General features: G+C 36.9%; 1 protein-coding gene across 1 annotated transcript in view; it reads left to right on the top strand.

The window, feature by feature from the left end:
• The window catches only part of LOC127574061 (lethal(3)malignant brain tumor-like protein 4), a 238,484-nt gene that overhangs the window by 56,789 nt on the left and 162,428 nt on the right, over window positions 1–19,267 (top strand). The window contains exons 7-11 of the mRNA XM_052022685.1: window positions 2,324–2,438; window positions 6,053–6,147; window positions 15,673–15,777; window positions 17,411–17,546; window positions 17,939–18,030. Coding sequence (XP_051878645.1) covers window positions 2,324–2,438; window positions 6,053–6,147; window positions 15,673–15,777; window positions 17,411–17,546; window positions 17,939–18,030 — 543 coding nt within the window. The remainder of the gene's footprint in view (window positions 1–2,323; window positions 2,439–6,052; window positions 6,148–15,672; window positions 15,778–17,410; window positions 17,547–17,938; window positions 18,031–19,267) is intronic.

Raw genomic sequence — 19,267 nt, 5'->3', positions numbered from 1 at the left:
TCATTGTTTAAGTTTATGATGAAATGTCATCAATATGAAATGTTAACTCTATTTCTCTCTCCACAGATGCTGCCTGACCTGCTGTGTGTTTCCATCATTTTCTATTTCAGATTTCTAATTTGTTTTTTGCTTTCCAATGGTGGAAACTACTTTTCACCAACACTAAACCTGTAATTTAAGTCTTAGTCATTGTCTAGATGTGATGTATACCTTTGGAGCCTCATTGAGTACAGAAGTAAGAAGGAAGGGCCAGAAATGCCCCTTCACATGTCTCACACATCAGAATACCAGTCCTCTCCCTAATGCAGACACAGGCCTGGTCCCAAGAAATTCAAGGCCTAACTATTCCAGGCCAGCAAAGCGAGGAAAGGGCTCTGATAAAGAAAGTCTCTCTTCCATCAGAGCAGCTGTAAATTGAGTAACATGGTGAAATGATGCACAAAATCTACTGTTTTATCCAGGTCATATCAACATTATAATGCTTGGAACTGATATTTTATTTCCCATCTCTAGTTGGAACCACAGTATAAATATCATTTGCGGGCCAAGTGCACACACTCTATATTAACTGATTGTTGAACATAGTTTAAAAATGAGTCATGAGAAGCAAAGTCTTCACTGATAATGCAACATGAGAATAACACATCTGTGTTTACTGCTGAGACCCAAAGTTGCTTTGATTCCAGCAGCAGTCTTGTAATTGCATTTTCTCCATTCAGTAAGAGCCTTGCACTGAATGATACAATGGTTTAAAAGGCACTTTCCCTTTGAAAAGACTTTCCTGTGAAGGAAGCATTTTCAATTACCATGGGTTATGAGCTCGAGTTTTGTTCTCCTTGCTAAGTAATGGGTATCGTTATATTTTTACAATTGTGTTTTCGTTCCACTGTTACATTCTTACAAGGACTTTCGCAATCATTATAACTTATTTTGCGCCTTGCAGCCATGACATTAGACAGATTCTTTCTCTTATGGACAGGTAGGGAGATCAAGGCCAGTGGGCTTAGCTGCCTGAAATTTCCTAGTGGTATGGTCATGGGTGCAGTTCGTACTGAAGCTGCCATGTGGTCCATCTGGGACTGCAGATCTCTGTCAACAGGAGTCAGTGCTGGAAATTCAGTTGATGGAGACTGTCTGCCATATATACCTGCACTCCACAGTGAAAGCATGTATGTCATTTAAATACTTTTTAAACAGTTTTCTCTTGAATGCTGGATTTCTGAGATCCATTTTGCATGGTTCCTCAAAAACTGTTCAATCTTGCCATTTGTACAACTTTCTCCAGCTTATCTCCTGCCCTCACTAAAACCAAGCCATTCTTTGTAAATGGGTTGCATTGCATTGCTTTTTGGTAGAGACGGTGAGCAATGATGCAATGGATTTGAGAGGATGGGGGAATGGGAGGAAGAAAGCCTGGGTTAGTGTATCAAATGTTGCATCAAAATTGTGAGAGATGACCAAAGGTGGAATAACTAAAGGAGTTGTGGAATTGCTCAGATTGGCCATCCAGAGTTACTAAATCAATGTTACCTACATGCGCAGGGCAGCTAATAAGAAAAGGAGCTACAGTAGAGTTCAATATTAGATGCTTGTGATGGTTAACATAAGTAATTACAGTAATATAAACTTGATAGACTGTAGGTGATTTTTGCAGCACAAAGACCCCAGAATGTAGGAATAGTTTGGCAAAGAAAACACGACCACATTTTGCAACATAAAAAAGGATTTAAAAAAAGTGTGAACTATGCAGATCCTTGAAATGATCAGCTTGGGTGTAAACCTAACCTTCAGTGATAAGAATTGATTACTATGAACTACATTTATTCTAGGTTTCTAGAACAGTTTCTGAGAGCTATGGTGAAGAATTAAAGGCTTCAAACCAACGAAAATGTTCTCATGTATTTGAGCCATATTCCTTAAAAACCTTCATGCTTAATGTTGCATGTGATATTCCTGCACATAATCAATTTATTTCATGCAACATTAGCATTCAGTGGGAAAAATATAATGACATACTATAGTGATTGGCAGAACAATGTTATTAAAATTAAAAGCCCTACCGGGTCATTTTAATTTGAAGTTAAATAAGTTATTGTGTGGTAACAAAAACACGTTTCTCTGCAAAATCATCTGGCATACATGGGGTGTTAATAATTTTTGGTCAAATGTAGAATGAATGATGCAACTACAGAAACTGAAGACCTGTCACTCGTGATGTTATCAAACAAGGTGCAAAATCCAAGTTTTCAAAAAGGCAGATTCTGATGCTTTTATTTGAGTTGCATTTCACAAGTGGAACACTGTTAACTTGATTGTGCTACAGGAGGAAGTACAAGATGCTGAGAAAATGAAGATAAAAATGCCTGCAGTGTTGACAGACCACAGTAGCTTCAAAAACAGTGGACTTTCTGACCCAGATTCCAAGCTTTCTAAACAGGGTATTCAATACTTTTTATTTGAAACATACTGCATTATACTTGCTGATTGCATGTTACATTAGTTTATTGTGCTTTGTTATTTAATTTGTGACTTAATTATGTTGCATTTAAAACATAAATATCAAAATTGCTGTTGGTATCTGTTACTGATGATTATAGTTGCTGTTTCTTTTTGATCTGTTAATGCTTGGCTCAAAGGACATTCTACAATGGTAGCAATCAAGACCCAGTCCATGCAATCAGAAATTAGTCAGTTTTACTTAAAATGAATCTATCATTTTAAGAATCAGTTCATTTTTGCTTGTAACCCATATTGATTAGTATAACTTTACAAAATACACCTAGAATAACTCGAATAAAATTCAGGTGAGTATTCAAAAGGCAGGCATTCTTTACTGTGAAATTGTCACTTAATCATGGAGCCAAAAGTCTATACTGTAGGTCTCTGTGGAATAGTTAAAAGTGCAATGAATTGAAAAGCTCTACATGTCGTCCCCCCCCCGTCTTGAATGGTAGGTCAAGGGATAAAATCTTAAATTGAAGTCCTGTGACAAGCTTTGAGAGTTTGATGAAAGGGTGCCAAGGCAGGTTTAGAAGTAGGCAGATGAAATTTACAAGTGAGTGTAAAATCACGGCAGTAGGTTGAAGAACCAACAATATCTGTTACATTAATGGCCAAACGATCCATTTTGCTTAAATGGAAGGATCCAATACCCCTTACTACTTTTCAATGGTTTTCTCAAACTATATCATGTTTAAACTTGGAAAAAATTAGGAGTGGTACTGTCGATCCTTCGCTTAAATTTGAAGATATTTGGAGTCCATTTATTTAGTATTTACACATGATATAGATCCCTTCTCAATAACTTTCCAATTTAGAGGAACGGAGTTGATGACATAATATTGCTCTGTTTCTACTCAGAAATTTTAGTCCAGTCTTTTTTTGTTTTTTTTTGAAATTTTTCTGTTTAGTTTAGTTTTGTTTGATATATTGGTTATAATTTTTCTTATTGATTTGGGGATTTTTTTCTTTTATATTTATATATATATATGATTATATATATATATATTATATATATATATGTATGTATATATATATGTATGTATGTATATATAATCATTTTTTTTCTTTCCTTTCTTTTATATTATATTCATTTACTAAGAGATCGTTGGATCTACAAATTTTTTTATATTTTATTCTTTATGATTATCTATGCCATGATTGTTCTCCTGATCTCTTTGTATTACATGTACAAACATTGATGTTATATATTAATCTGTATTAATTTGAAAACTAATAAAAAGATTGAAAAAGAAAAGAACCAACGATATGAAAGATGTGTTAAATATTAACCTGCAAAAAATGTCAAAATGGAAGGGAAATTGGATTTTGATGGATAGTTCATTATAATTTAAAAATAGATTGTGCTTTAAAAAGCAAACAATGATCCATTGTATAATTAGGCGCTTCAGGGAGATGATATTGAAGTTTATATGACTTTAGTGAGATTAGATCTGCATTACTGTGTTTAGTTCTGTTCTCTCAATTACCGAAAGACACTGATGTTGTTAGAAGGATTGTAGTGAAGTGTTATGAGGTTGATTTCTGAACTTTAGAGTGTAGAGTTTTCAGAAATAGTTGTTTATTTTGTTGCAGAGATTAAGGACATGACAGAGATCTTTAACATTTCCAATTGAATGTGAATTTGCAACCTATGTGCTCTCTCTAAGTAAGTCTTTCCAAAGATTTCCAATTTAACCTTTGGCACTCTCTTCATTGAACATTTCAACAGCTACAGATCTGTTTCATTGCATTCTTACAAGTTAGTATCACTACTAAAAAAATAAATGGTTTCTTTTATCTTTTAATTTTTGCAAATTATGGGCCCAATTCCAACCTCCTTTTGTTTTAACTCCTTGAATCTGCTATATAACCTCCCAAAATGGTAGCCTAATTTCTTTCCAATTAATTTTGCACCTATTGAAACGACACTTATCAAAGTTGCTGATTATGTGTGACTGTGACACACATTACCTATTGTTCCTCATCTTCCTCATTGTGTCTACAACCTTGAGCACAGTTGACCCTGATATCTTCAAATGCCTCTCCATCATTGTCCAGTTGGGTGGAATTGTAGTCACTTGGTTTCATTCTTGGATGTTCATTTGTAGTCAGAGAATCAATTGTAATGGATTCTCTTCCATACCTTCTGGTATTCCCCAAGGAATATCTTTGGCTTCTTTCCATGTCTTGTCTATATGTCACATGTTGGTGACATTATTTCAAGTCACAGTGTCATTTTCCACGTGTACACTGACAATGTTTAGATCTAACTCATGACTACTTCAGTACTGGATGAGCAGAAATTTCATTCAACTAAATATTGGGAACATTGAAGCAATTACCTTGGGTTACAAAATCCTTTCATTAACCATGCTTGCATCTCAGACCTTGGAATTATCTGCTGCTTTATTAGATTATTCACAGCATTGTCTCATATTTGATCATTGGACTGCACCACTGCACTATCACCAAGACCATCTAATTTGAACTCCATTACAGTGCCCAGCTCTGCCCTTGCCACAGCTCATTGTGATCGCATGTCTTTATTTCTTCTAGATTTGACTAAAACAGTGCAGTCTTGCCAAGTCTCTCTCATACAACCCTCCATAAACTTGAAGTAAACAAAATATCTACTCCAATTCTCCTTTTCTAATAACTCCATTGCCTAAACCCATCTTATCTTTGTAATCTCCTCTAGCTCAAGACCTCTGAACTATCTGCTCTCCTCTATTTCTGATTTCTTGAGCATTCTACATTTTAAACATCATTGATGGCAATGCAGTCAGCTGCCAAGAACCTTCAGATCCTAAACTCTAGTTCTCCTTCCTCTTTTAAATCAGTCTTTGAAATGCAATCTTTTAGCTATTTGCTCTAGGGTTTTTTTACGTGGCTTTCTGTCAATATCTTTTGAAAATTCTTCAGTAAAGCATATCGAGACATAAGTGCTATAGATAATATAGAGATAAAATCTGTTGCTGCAGTGTTTGAGCCTCTGAGAATTAACTTAAAATTAAGAGTTTCAAGGGAAAATATATCTCACCAGCATTTGTTTTGCAAAATGTACGAGTACCATAGATTATTTGTGAGGTTAATGGAAGAGCAGAACATTGGAGGTTTTAAGGTGACAGCGGATAAATTTTCATTTGCCAAGTACAATCCAGAATAATTAGCTTTGAACATAAAAGCTAGAAACTGATATGAAGACTAACTCCTCAACATAAAACCTATTTTAATTACAATTACAAAAACAATTGCTGATCATTCATTTATTCACCATTTTAGACCTGCAAAATTGCTGTGAAAAACAAAAAGGGAGGAGCTTTATTTTCTGCAGTTGCAGAACCTTCTTAACATGGTCGGACTTCTGGTTATTATGATGAATCCATGATCTTGCCTCATGATCATGAATTTTTCAGTTACACAGAACTGAGTTCATTTGAGATAAACTGATAAAATTGAATTCCTCTGATATCATATTAACTTGCATACCCTAATCCTGAAACTTTTATTTGCATTTTGCTGTAACAAATTTGATTTCTGTTTCTTATAGCTATGCCACTCTCCGGAAAGAAAAAATCCTGGTCATGGGTGAAGTATCTGGGAGAAGAAAAGGCATTAGCTGCACCCCCAAAACTTTTTAATGAGGTATTGATGTCCAGATTCAGAATACTTAATAATTTTCTAATGTACTAACCATTCACTTGATCCAGTTCTAATATTTCATACCATTTATCCATCCATCTAACAATATCCTTGAAGGACTTAAAACTGTGAAGTCACGTTCTGAAATGTGTCGCAGTTCATAGGTGTCATGCATTTGCTGACCAAAGTATTGTGATTGATCTAATGAACCATAATTTAATGCAATGTTCTGAAGCAGCTTCTGCTGTGTGACCTCCTTATAAAGTGGACAGTTTTCACTTGGATGTGAAATAATAAGAGTTCATTTTAATATTTTAATGAAATGATGACATTTTGATGGCAAATTTTGTTTCTTTGTGTGAGGCTATTCTCATAACACAAACACTACTCGTGAAAACTGGATAGATGGAAACAACAGGACATGACCACCTTAAGCAGGTTATTAAAGAAAGAGACTTTTGATATTTTTTGCTGTAATTTCAGGACCACGCTGCCCCATTTTGCTCTGTGCGTTAACTGATTTTGTGTTGTGTTTCGTGTGATCGTGTTTATTTCTATGTCCTTATCTCTGGCGTTCATCTTCATTGTTGTTTTTGCAATTAGATTTGAGACTTGTGGCAACCTTCAGCAGGGTAATCAAATCAGTTTACAACCAACAAATTGGGATCACTGGGAATGTAAAAAATCTAGTTTGCATGCACTAGGTTCCAAATATAGCAAGTGATAATGACAAGATAAATTGTTGACTTCAGAATAAATTTTGGCCTGGGCCTCAGAGAGAACTCTCCTTCCCCACTTCAAGTATTGCCAAGGCATTTAGTGTTTTTGTTTCGTGTCCCAAGGACACTGTCTCCAACTCTGCAGCACTCCCTGTGAGTGTCAGTCCATATTAAATGCTTAAGTCTCTAGAATGGGACCTAAGACCACTTGTTGTGGTTTAGATGCGAGCACGTTACTACTAAGTCATGCTTGACACATATGAGTCATAACATATAAACCAATTTAGCATTCTTGGGATTATACTATTTAGATGAGAAAGTCAAGCATTTGGACCAAAAAGTGCAAGGGTATTTGCTCAACACTGTTAATACCCTTAAAAGACACCTATATATGTAGTGAGAGAGATATATGTAGTGTTTCTCACCTATATATGTAGAAACATTGAACTAAGGCTATTGAGCCAATCAATTCTGAAGTGACTATTTGTGTCTCAATTTCATTCTTTTCTCCTCTCCACACCTGTCCAGCCCAGCAAGTTATTTTCCTTCAAGTACCAACTTAGTTTGTGTTTGAAGGTCCTGAGTAATTCTGTCTTCACCCAATCAAATAGGCAGTGAGTTTCAGATCATAATGGGAAGCACAGAAGCCTCCCTGGGACCAGTGTATCCTTCTAAACTTGGAAGGTGACCAGACTTGGAAATGTTGCTTTATTTGTGACCTACTTGTTGTTTTATAAAAGTTCATTGCAGCCTCCCTGCTTTAGTGCTTGATGCTTCTAAACATGAAGTCCAGCAACCCACATGATTCCCCAATGTGCTTTGTCACTTTCATAGATTTATGCACATAAAGACACAGGTCCTTTAGTTCCTGCACACCCTTCAGAACTATGCCATTAAGTCTGCATTGTATCTCTTGTGTTTTTCTGCCAAAATGTAACACTTTACACTTCTCTGTATTAAACTTCATCTGCCCATTCTTCCAGCCTGTCTATGTCATTTTGCAGTCTATTACTATCCTTCCCACTGTTACCACACTTCTCGGCTTTGGGTCAGATGCTAATTTGGAAATTTTATCCTGCACCCCAGTGTCTAAGAATTTATATATATCATTAAAAGTTGTTGTCCCACCTAAGGGCTTTGGAGTGCACCAGTGTCTGTCTGTCTGAAAACAAGCATTCACCACAACTTTCTATTTTCTGTCTTAAATCAATTTTCACTTCATGTTGCTACTGAACTTTTTATTTTATGGACCTCAATGTTTACTTAGGTACCACCCTATGGTATGGAACTTGGTCAAACTTCTTCTGAAAATCCATATAGACTACATTTGGTATTCTCTTCATTGGTCTTTTCTGTTACCTCATCAAAATCCAATGAAATTAGTCAAACATGATTTGTCCTTGATCCTGTATATTAATTTAATTTTCTCCAACTACCTAGTTCCTCTGCTGTTTGTTGCATTTAAGAGCTTCACTGTCACTGGGGTTAAATTAAAGCCAATTATTGCAGATGCTGGCAATCTGTAGCAACAACAGAAAATGCTGGAAATACTCAGCAGGTCAGCCAGCATCTGTGGAGAGAGAAAGAGAGCTAATGTTGCAGGTGAATGATCTTAAATGAAAGCTCTCTCCACAGCTGTGATTTAGATGAATATATATGGGGATGGCAGATAGGAAGCTACTTTGGATTGTGTTGGAATAGTCAAGTTTAGAGTATTAAAGCATGTTTGAGAGTGTCTGCTGAGGCCTGGATGAGATGGAAATAGGGAGTCTTAATGGTATGCAAATATTGTTAAAGGCTCACCTGGCATCTGAGTCAGGGAGGGGGATTGAGGCAGTGGTTAGGGAATGGAGTTTGTGGTCAGGACTCAAGGTGAGGGATTTTCTGCTCATCCAACAAGTGGTTACAGGACAAACTCTCGATCAATTTTGAGACAGTGGAGAGACTGAGAAAAGTGGTGGTGAGATAGAGCTCGTTATCATTGGCATACATGTCTTCAGATGATGTAGGTCTAGGACAAGCTTTAAATAAGAAGCAGAAGGACGGCCAACAATAGATCTTTGGTGACTTCCAAAGGTTATATTTGCATATGGTTATGGAGATCTTTGTAGATGAATCTCTGACTTCGACTGCCATCAGACTAGGTGAGTGCAGTCTTGCCCAGTTGGTCAGTGGTGGAGAGGTGTTGGTGTAGTCAACTAAAACCAAGGTTGCATTAGGGTTAAAGAGGAATGGTATAACTTTGTTACCACCACAATATGACATTGTGGTGGAATGGAAACCTCTCAGACATTGAGTTCTGGAAAAAATGAGTACCAGTTTGGAAAGCAAAGGAGGAGGGTGGTTTAGACCAAGATCTTGAAGGTAGAAAACATTTAACAAAATCAGCTAATATGGGGCAAGGAAGGAAGTTAAGTTGTCGGTAGTTCAATGAATTTGAGGGAACAAAGGTAATTCTTGTGGAGAAAAGGAAAGAGATAGGGGATTTGTGGGAGACACTGTGATTTCTAGGGTTGTAGCAGGGTCAGGTGAGTGGGGAGGATGCACCTGTTAATGCTACTGTTAAATGGATCAATTTTATGTCCAATATCTCCAACATATTGTGACAAAAAAAATCATTATAGTATTTTTTTAAAAGAATGTAATTGGATTATAGCTAAATAACTTTTTTGATTCAGCTGGCTGTCCAGGGCATGGTTCCTTAGCAACACAATGCAATCATTGTTTATTTTAGCATAAAAAGGATGATCATCATTTGTCATTTCACATTACCGTGACCTAAAAACTCACAGCTGAAAACTTCTCTGCCGATTTGCATTCCCAGATGATTTTCAGTTAATCATTCTTGCAGTTTCCAAAGCAACCAGCCCGTCATGTAGCAAATAGTGTCTGGGTGACAATTGCTACATTCATTGAAATTCAAGTGCAGGAAGGTAACTCAAATTGTTTCTGTGAAGGTAATGTTCCCTATATTTGCCTTTTGAGCTTCCACATACATAAATATGATTTTCCTGCTTGTACAAGAGTACACAAAATTGATATTTAATATTAATGCCTTTTTTAGGGGCAGAAAACTCTTTAAGATCAGACTTAAATATTCCATTGAGGGATTTTAGTGTTTTTTGTTATTAAATCTAAGGGCTAACTTAATTAAAAGAAAGTTTCTAAGATAATTTTATTTTGAAGTACTTGCTATTGTTGTTATACTTGTTGCTTTCTAGTCTGTAAATGCTATAGATTCTACTTGATTTCTTCAAATGCCAAAATACTAATCACAGTCCAGGAAGCAGCAAGATGCAGAGACATGGTGTTTCCTGACAATCAAGAAGACAAATGGATGGGCATGTCAAAACACGTTCATATCTTGCGACAGGCTCAAAAGTAGCACAAATACAGATTGATATAGATGTTTACTTGTTTAATTGGAAATTAATTAATTAAATGAGGATTAAGGTGTAGATCCAGAAAAGCAATGGGGATGAAAATAATTCTTTTCAACCTCATTGCTTTTGTCCTAGCTTTGTCAATAAAGATTATTTACAAAATACTTTAGTGATAATTCCGTTAATGACAATATTATAAGTAACAACACCTCTATGCCCATTTTACCATACGGAGACCAGAACCCTGTCTAATACTCACTGTGATGTAATCACATTTCTCCGCAAATTGAGCATAATTTGGTTGCATTACAAAGAATTTCTTTTTTAGGTAAAGCCCATTCAAAAAGGTCAGTGTTGTTATGTTACAGCTACAAGGGATCAGATCATGCTGGATTAAGCTCCCAAATTAAAATGTCACACTTGCCCTTATCCAGGCCTACAGAGGTCCTGTCTTTCTGGCCATGTGGGTGACTGAGCTTCAGTGGGTGACCTGGCCCCACATAGCTGGGAAAGCTGATAACTTTTGATTGCTAAAACTAATGTAAATATTTAAAAAAAAATGTTCACTGGAAACACAAATATTTATATTTAACATCAAATTAAACCAGAATAATTTCTCTGTTGCCTCCCAAATCTATGCTCTACATATCCTGATAAAATCAATGGGACCTCAAATCCTGTGTCTGTACAACTTGGCATAGACTATGGGAGAAAACCTTTCCAAGAGAACCACATGCAAAGCTAAACACTAACCAGTGCAAAAGCGGCATATAAAGTTATCATTTGAAAGGCTGTAAGGAATCTGAGTAAGAAGGAAATCAGGAGGGCAAAAAGGGACATACTTGTCAGATAAGGTAAAAGACAATTCTGAAAGATTCAAAGTACACTAAGAGCAATAGGATAAATAGGGAGAGAATAGGTCTGCTTAAGGATCAGTGTGGTTGCCTATGTGTAGAGCCATGGGAGATGGGCAAGGTCTTAAATGAATACTTTTCATCTGTATTTACTGTGGAGAAGGTTATGGAAGCTAGGGAGTTCAGGGAAGAGAACAGCGATGTCCTAAAAGATAGGGACATTATGAAAGAGGAGTTCGTGGCGGTCTTGAGGCACATAAAGGTGGATAAATCTCTGAAGCCTGTCCAAGTAAATCCCAGGACATTGTGGGAAGCAAGGATGAAATTTCTGGGGCTTTAGCAGATATTTTTGTATCCTCGTTAACCATGAGTGAGGTACCAGAAGACTGGAGGGTGACTACTGCTGTGCCATTTTTTTAAGACGGGTTGTAAGGATGAGCCAGGGAACTATAGGCTGGTGAGCCTAACATCAGAGGTGGTAAAGTTACTGCAGGGGATTCTGAGAGACAGGATCTATCTGTATTTCAAAAGGCAAGAAAATGGAAAGATTTAAAGGGAACCTGAGTTTTTCTGCAAAGGGTGGCATGTATATGGAACGAGCTGCCAGAGGAAGTGGTAGAGCTAGGAGCAATGACATTGTTTAAAAGGCATTTCAATTGGAAAGGTTTAGAAGGATATGGGCCCAACGCAGGAAAATAGGACTAGTTCAGGTAGGCACCTTAGTCGCCATGGGCAAGTTGGACTGAAGGGCCTGTTTCCGTGCTGTATAACTCTATGACTCTGTGAGAAACACTTTGTACATGCCACTTGCTGTAAGATTGTGGTAAATAATCTTACTTTTCTTGACTCATTTTCTTGGCTCTTTAAACTGCAAAGACAACATGAAAACGTAAGAAACAGAAGCAGGTGTAGGCTTTCTCACCACCTTGTCATTAAACAAGATCATGACTGAGCTTCTCTGTTAAGGTTATTTTTGTGTCCTATTCTGACATCCCTTGATTCCTTTAATATCTAGATATCTGGTAATGTATGTTTTGATTACAATCAATGACTAAGCTTCACAAACCTCTTGGGCAGTGAATTCCAAAAATTCGCTAAGCTCTGAATGTAGAAGTTTCTTCTCACTTCTACCTTAAGTGGCCTACCCTTACTTTGATGCTGTGACCCATAATTCTAGATTGAATGGTTCCCTTACACGATGAGATGGACTCTTAACCTCACAACCTACCTTGTTATGACCTCACACCTTATCATCTACCTGCAATGCACTTCCCTGTAGCTGTGACACTTTACTCTGTATTCTGTTATTGTTTTTACCCTGTACTACCTCAATGCATTGTGTAATGAATTGATCTGTATGAACGGTATGCAAGACAAATTTTTCACTCTACCTCGGTGCAGGTGACAATAATAAACCAATATCAATAGACTCAGCCAGAGAAAACATCCTTCCCAATATACCCTCTTGAGTTCTCTATGTCTCAAAGAGATCATCTCCTTTCCAATGAGATCACAATTCTTTCCTGAATTTGAATTCTGATTCCTTGATGATGAAAGGAGTGTCACAGAACACTTCCTCCACTGTGCATCATGGATTGCGTTTCTGTAGGAGGGTGCTCTGGATAGCTGAGTATAAAACTATTTCTGTGTTGTGTGTCTTGTTCCATTAGCATTGGCTCTCATTAACAAGGAAACCTTGGTGCCATGACCCATGACTGGGTGCCTTTCCCCAGTATGAAGTGCAGATCAAGTATTGGCAAAGTTTTTTCCATTAAAAATGTACTCTGGATTAAGCAGTTGCAGTTAGTCTTTAGGTCTAAGCACCATTGCCAGATATCTTGCCTCAAAGCAGCAAGCATCCAAGCAGACACAAATTATATACCTGCAGCTTACTGCAATGATCTGGCTTTGGAACTGTAAATGTTTGCTTGCTAAGGTGATTATTACACTACTGTGCCCACCACAGGATCCACCTGAAGCCAGCATTAGTAGCCCAGACCATTTTCAAGCTTAGGCCTCATCAGTGCAACTCTAGCTTTTTCTGCGACACCTGTTGCTGTTATGCGTTCTCATTTTCGTAACAGTTGTTTATTTTGTTTAATTTCCTGGCAATTTTGCTCTTCATTCTGAATGGGAAGTAGTTTGAGTACATTCTAAATAGTTAGCCTAATTCATTTATCCTCCTCTTAAAATGTACTCACCAATTATTATAATGTTTTTATTCTTGCTTGTTGATGTGAATGATCAAATAATGAACAACTGTACTTGTAATGTACAAATATTTGTCCCCTGCTCTTCCTCAAGATGGATTTTGTACTAATTCAACGTCCTTAGTATCCTCATTTTCTAGCATGGATATCCCTTTCCCATTTTTTCTTCTCATCTCTCCTGGACTATAAAGTTCTCAATCATCTCCACAGTAGCTCAGGTATCACATCACTTGACATTTATTAATGCTTCTAAAGCCTCCTGTTTGTCTGAAAAAAAAACACTTCTTGCATTCAGTTGTGACTTTTCCCCCTTCTACAACATTCTATTCATCAGCTTTTTCATTCTCTTTCTCTTCTGATTGATTTTGTTTACTATAAGGCAAAACCTTGCCCTCATCTTTTCGATTTCCTAACCTTATTCTCCTTCTCGTATCTAAACTTCGCCCCTCTGCCATTTTACTTTCAGTCATGCCACTGCTCTTTTTTTACTGTGTTTCCATACAGTAGAGTTGACAGCAATTAAATCAGAAACTTGGAATGCTTGGTCTTGACTCACTGTGAATGATTCTGGAGTTTTTACATACTGTTTGCACTTTAACAACAACTGAAAAAATTACAGCCTGATAAATAAAATATTAACTTTTAAATGCCACACTAAGGCATGAATGAGTAATCTCTCTGGCCCTGGAAACTAATTTTATATGTGTGGAGTCTATTTTACTCAAAATATGGATTTTAAAATAACATCTTAAAATTAGTTTCTGATTTTTTTTAAAGCTTCCACTCCCATGCATCTGGATGACCCAGTTTTATTTAGTTCTTTCCATTTTTTAAAAATATTCTAACAATTGGACTACTTTGCTTCCTAGTTTGTGTTCATTAAGATACTTTTAATTCATAGTTACACCATTGTTTAATCCAACGTGTTCCCTGCACGCAGCATCTGACTTCATTTAATGTCAGGAGAGGGGAAATTAAAGCCACCAAGCCAGCTGAATCTGTGTGGGTAGCTTCCTCAAGGTTGACAACAATTGCAATTTGTTCACGTACTGAACAGGCCAATATCAAGTATGATCATAAAATATTAGCATGTCCGTCTGCTATCCCTTATACGTGGATATGATGCATATTACTGGTTAATTGTCGTGAATACAGACTGGAAAATCTTGCTTCTCAAATAATTGGCTTCTATGAATTCCTTATTTGCTTCTTGCTTCACAAATCTGAATAATATGAAAGAATTCAAATTACTTGATTGCTAATCTCCAAATGGAAAAAAAGACTTTCTGAGTCTACATAACTTTAATGTGATGCTATATATTCAGACGAATTGTATCAGTCAATCTTACCTCCTATTTATTGTTAAATTGTGATGGAAACATAAACTATGCAAAGTAGTATAAAAAAAAGACTGATATCAGTTTAAAACATTCTATAAAATATGCAGCAATTTGGTGATACAGACCATGCCTTTTAGGCTGAGCAGAGGAACCAAATGGGAGAGAACAGTAAGCTCCGGGACATCAGCATCTATAAGCTCTATTTCTGTGAAAACTGCTATTTCAATGCAGCAGATCATAATTGACAGCAAGGTGCACACTGTCATCACATGTAGATCTGACGTCAGCTGCTGTCTGTGTGGAGTTTGCACATTCTCCTTGTGACCAACTAGGTTTGCCCCAGTGCTCTGGTTTTATCCCATATCCCAAAGACACGTTGGTTGGTAGGTTCGTTAACCACTGTAAATTACCCCAAGTATAGATTGGTGGCAGGAGTTGGTGGCGTGTGAGAGAGAATAGGTCACTGGGAAATAGGGTAATGGGATTTATGGAATTGCGCTGAGACCTGACACAGGCTTGGTGGGCTGAATAGCCAATGCCATGGGGAAAATGAAAGGTCAAGAATTGCAGATGCCTTTATTACAAATGAATGGGCATTGAAGAAGGAAATGGAATAATTGTTGAACCATTAACAGGTTGCTGAGGTGAGGGGGTTGGGAATAAGGTTATGATTAGCTCTCTCCTCACACCACTTGGAAAGATGATCTTTGAGAGTGAATGATGATGCAGCTGAGATATAGCTGTTTCCTTTGTTGACTGCTGAGAGAAGCATAGAGTGCAATTGTGAATTTATCCAAGTAGGAATTCTAGTCTGATATGTAGTAGAAGAATGGGAGTTATAGTTTGTCCATGACTTGATGCAAAACACCTTAGAATGCCAAATTTATGTTGCGGTGTAAGATCTAATTCTAGCATGGAGTTGACATGTAAACAATGAATAGTCTTTTTGGAATATCAGTGAATCATTGTCAATGTGTGGAGACAATTATGGAGAGGAAACACTAGTATCTTTTTCTTTACAGTTTCAGTTAGTTCCCCAGAATAAAAATGGATTTAAAGTAGGCATGAAATTGGAAGGTATCGACCCTCAACACTCCTCCATGTTCTGTGTGCTATCAGTTGCAGAGGTAAGATTATGTATACATGAGTAACATCTGCTGAATAAATGTTAGAATTATGCACTGATTTTCTCATGTTTTAATTTTCTTAAACCTGTATTTATTACCATAATTGTCAGAGATCAAGCTAACTCTGTGAGATTAAGTGGCCTCAGCTTGCTTTATAAGAGAAGGTGGAGGAGATTGTCTACTCCATAACTTTTAATATTTATGTACTCAGATCAAAGTACTGTAGGTTTCAGGGTTACAGTGACAAACTAGTAGGATGTTTGAAACCAGAGACTGGAAGGATCAGTGCTGGGACCTTTGTTGCTTGTGATATATGTAATAAATGTCGGTGGTCTGGTTATTAAGTTTGCAGATGACGTGAAAATTGGCAGAGTTGTGGATAGTGAGGAAGGTTGTCAAAGGATACAGCAGGATATAGATCAGTTTGAAATATGGGTGGAAAAATGGCACTTGGAGTTTAATCTGAACAAGGTGTTGCACTTTGGGAGGTGAAATGTAAGCGGAAAGTATACAGTAAATGGCAGAACCATTGGAGCATTGGGGTCCTAGTCCATAGCTCCCTGAAAGTGGCAACACAAGTAGATAGGGTCATAAAGAAGGCCGGCACACTCGCCTTTTATCATTTGGGGCATTGAGTATAAAAGTTAGTAAGTCAAGTTGCAGATTTTGCTTGGTTAGGCTACACTTGGAGTATTATGTACAGTTCTGGTCGCTGGGTTACAGGAAGGATGTGGAGGCTTTGGAGAGAATTCAGAAGAGGTTCTCTAGGATATTGACTGGATTAGAGAGTATTAGCTATAAGGAGAGGGTAGACAAACTTGGTTTGTTTTCCCTGGAGTTTTGGAGGCTGAGGGGCAACCTAATTGAAGTATATAAAATTATGGGAGTCATAGATAGAGTAAATAGTCTTTTTCCCAGAGTGGACATCAAATACTAGAGGGCATAGATCTAAGGTGAGAGGGGGAAAGTTTAAAGAAGATTTGTGAGGCAAAGTTTTTTACACAGAGAGCGATAGGTGCCTGGAACATGCTGTCAGGAGAAGTGGTGAAAGCAAATACAATAGTTACATTTAAGAGGCATTTAGACAGGCACATGAACAGGCAGGGGATGAAAGAATATGAACCATGTGCAGACAAATGGGATTAGTTTAGATTGACATCATGGTCGGCACAGACATCGTGGGCCAAAGGGTTTGTTTTTGTGCTGTTATGGTCTATGTTATAAGGACAATTGATCTGCTCCTATTCAAGATAAAACCTTGTTATGATTTTATGCCAAACTTTAAATAATTACTATTGCAGAGTGCATGGAAAAAACTTCAATAAGGAGGAATGCACATCGGTTATAGAGCCCTCCAGATTTTTGATGGGAGTTCCGTACCATCTAGATATCCTAATTCCTCTCTGATTAGGTTATTGTTTAGCTCAGGGGTGCAAAGGTGGAAAATCAGTTCAGTTATTATTGATAATAGAGGTAATGCTAAAAATATGGTCATAGACCACTAAAATGGTTTCTTCTAACAAAGTATTTACTAACATGTAATATTACATGTGATATAAAGTTGCGTTTTAAAACACTTGCTGAATTTTTTATTTATGTACGTTACTTTAACTTATCTGTTTCTTCCCATCAGGTATGTGGTGTTCGCTTGAGGCTCCACTTTGATGGATATCCTGAATGTTTTGATTTCTGGATTAACAATGACTCACCTGATATCCATCCCGTGGGATGGTGTGAAAAGACCGGCCACAAATTGCAACCTCCTAAAGGTTTGATAGCTCAACTAGAGAGAGAAATACATTTTTTTTTTAAATTAGTAAGACAGAATGCAATGCAGAATGTGTAATTCTCACATTTGAAAACCATGCTACATTGATCTTAGTGCCAGCTGCCTGTGCAGGTGCTGAAATTGGGAGAATTACTTGTGTCATTCTCAATTAATCTGGAAAGTCAAATTAATCTTATGTCATGCAAGAGGAAAAAGATTAGTTTGGTCAGGCAATTATAGATGGTAAACTGATTGCTGCCAAAACAATGATCCTACCTGACGTGCATTTGTAACATTATTTTGATTTGTGGAATTTGTGCGATGTACGATGATAGTAATTACATTGCCCTATCAATTTTTCCATTATTGACAGGATTTTGATTTCATTTTCAGGCTACAAGGAAGAGGAGTTTAACTGGGCAAGTTATCTAAAAATCTGCAAGGCCCAATCAGCTCCAAAGAATCTATTTAAAAATCAGAACACAGTAAGTTTTTTTTATTCATAATACATTCCAGGTGACCCCAATAACTAGGGTATTTTGTTCCCTTTGTACTATTGATTTTACAGACAACTATTTAAATAAATTGAGTTTCAGGAGACCTATCTTTGAATACCACTCGTAATGGCCCCAAACAAGGGAAAAAAAATTCCTTGCAGGCCTTCCAGGTCTTGGAAATAGCCAATTATCAGCCACTGCTCAAGTGATCCAGCACTGATCTTGAAAATGTCTTTAAGGTCAACTTTGTTTCATGGGCAGCTTGTGTCTCTGCTTAGGGAGGGTTTCAGGAGCTTGGTGCTATCATTGGCTTTTGCAGTTGTGACATATGACGCCATAATGAGCTTGTTAGATTGGGTGGGTGAAGCTCTGCCATAGAATTAAAATAAGCACTTAATGACCAGGAACATATAGAACTTAGAAAAGTTCATTATGAGTGCTAAAGAGAGTGGCATCAGAACAAGGATTAGAACACTGATGGGAAGTGTTTTGGCTCTTCATTTGCAATCCTTATTCTCTCAAATCATATGGTTAATTTGATAAAGTTGTGCAACTGTTGCTGCTCATCACATAATCTTAAATAGTAACCAGAGAGATGGGTCAATATCTTAGCCCACACAATTGACCGTAGCAAAGATGGATTTTAGCCTAAGTAATTCTATTGTGTTTACCTAGGATTTTAATTATCATTAATAATCCCTGCAACATGAAGATTCATTTGACATTTTTTTTGTTGAACCTTTAAAGAAAAGTTTTTGTACTTTTTTCTTTGAGAATTTATTACCTTTGTTGACCATTTGTGTCTGCATAGAACGTGATTACATTTTCAGTTATCTATTGAAGACAGATTTTGAAGAAGTTTTATTAGGAGTCATTGATTCAGATGACATTGATAGAGATGTGACCAGGCATTCTTACCTTCCCTGTCAAGTATTTACAAAAGTATAATACAGACTAATATCTTGGACACAATATCCCAGTCTATTTTATAATTTGCTTATTCTGTGATCCTTGGTTGCAAGGAGAAAAATCCTCACCCTGACTTCAAAAAAGTTTAATAAAAATTAGAAGGTACTAGAAAGAACTGAATGGTAATTTAACTCATTTTTCACAAACAAATTGATATATTTCGAACATTTTCAAAAGCTTGACACAATCCAGGACAAAGCAGTCGCTTTGAGTGGCACCCTATTCACTGGTTTAAATATCCATTCCCTCCAATGTC

Source organism: Pristis pectinata, chromosome 9, assembly GCF_009764475.1.
Source record: "Pristis pectinata isolate sPriPec2 chromosome 9, sPriPec2.1.pri, whole genome shotgun sequence".
Lineage (NCBI taxonomy): Eukaryota > Metazoa > Chordata > Chondrichthyes > Rhinopristiformes > Pristidae > Pristis > Pristis pectinata.
Note: the sequence above shows the minus strand (reverse complement) of the source record. Positions and strands in the feature narration are given on the sequence as shown.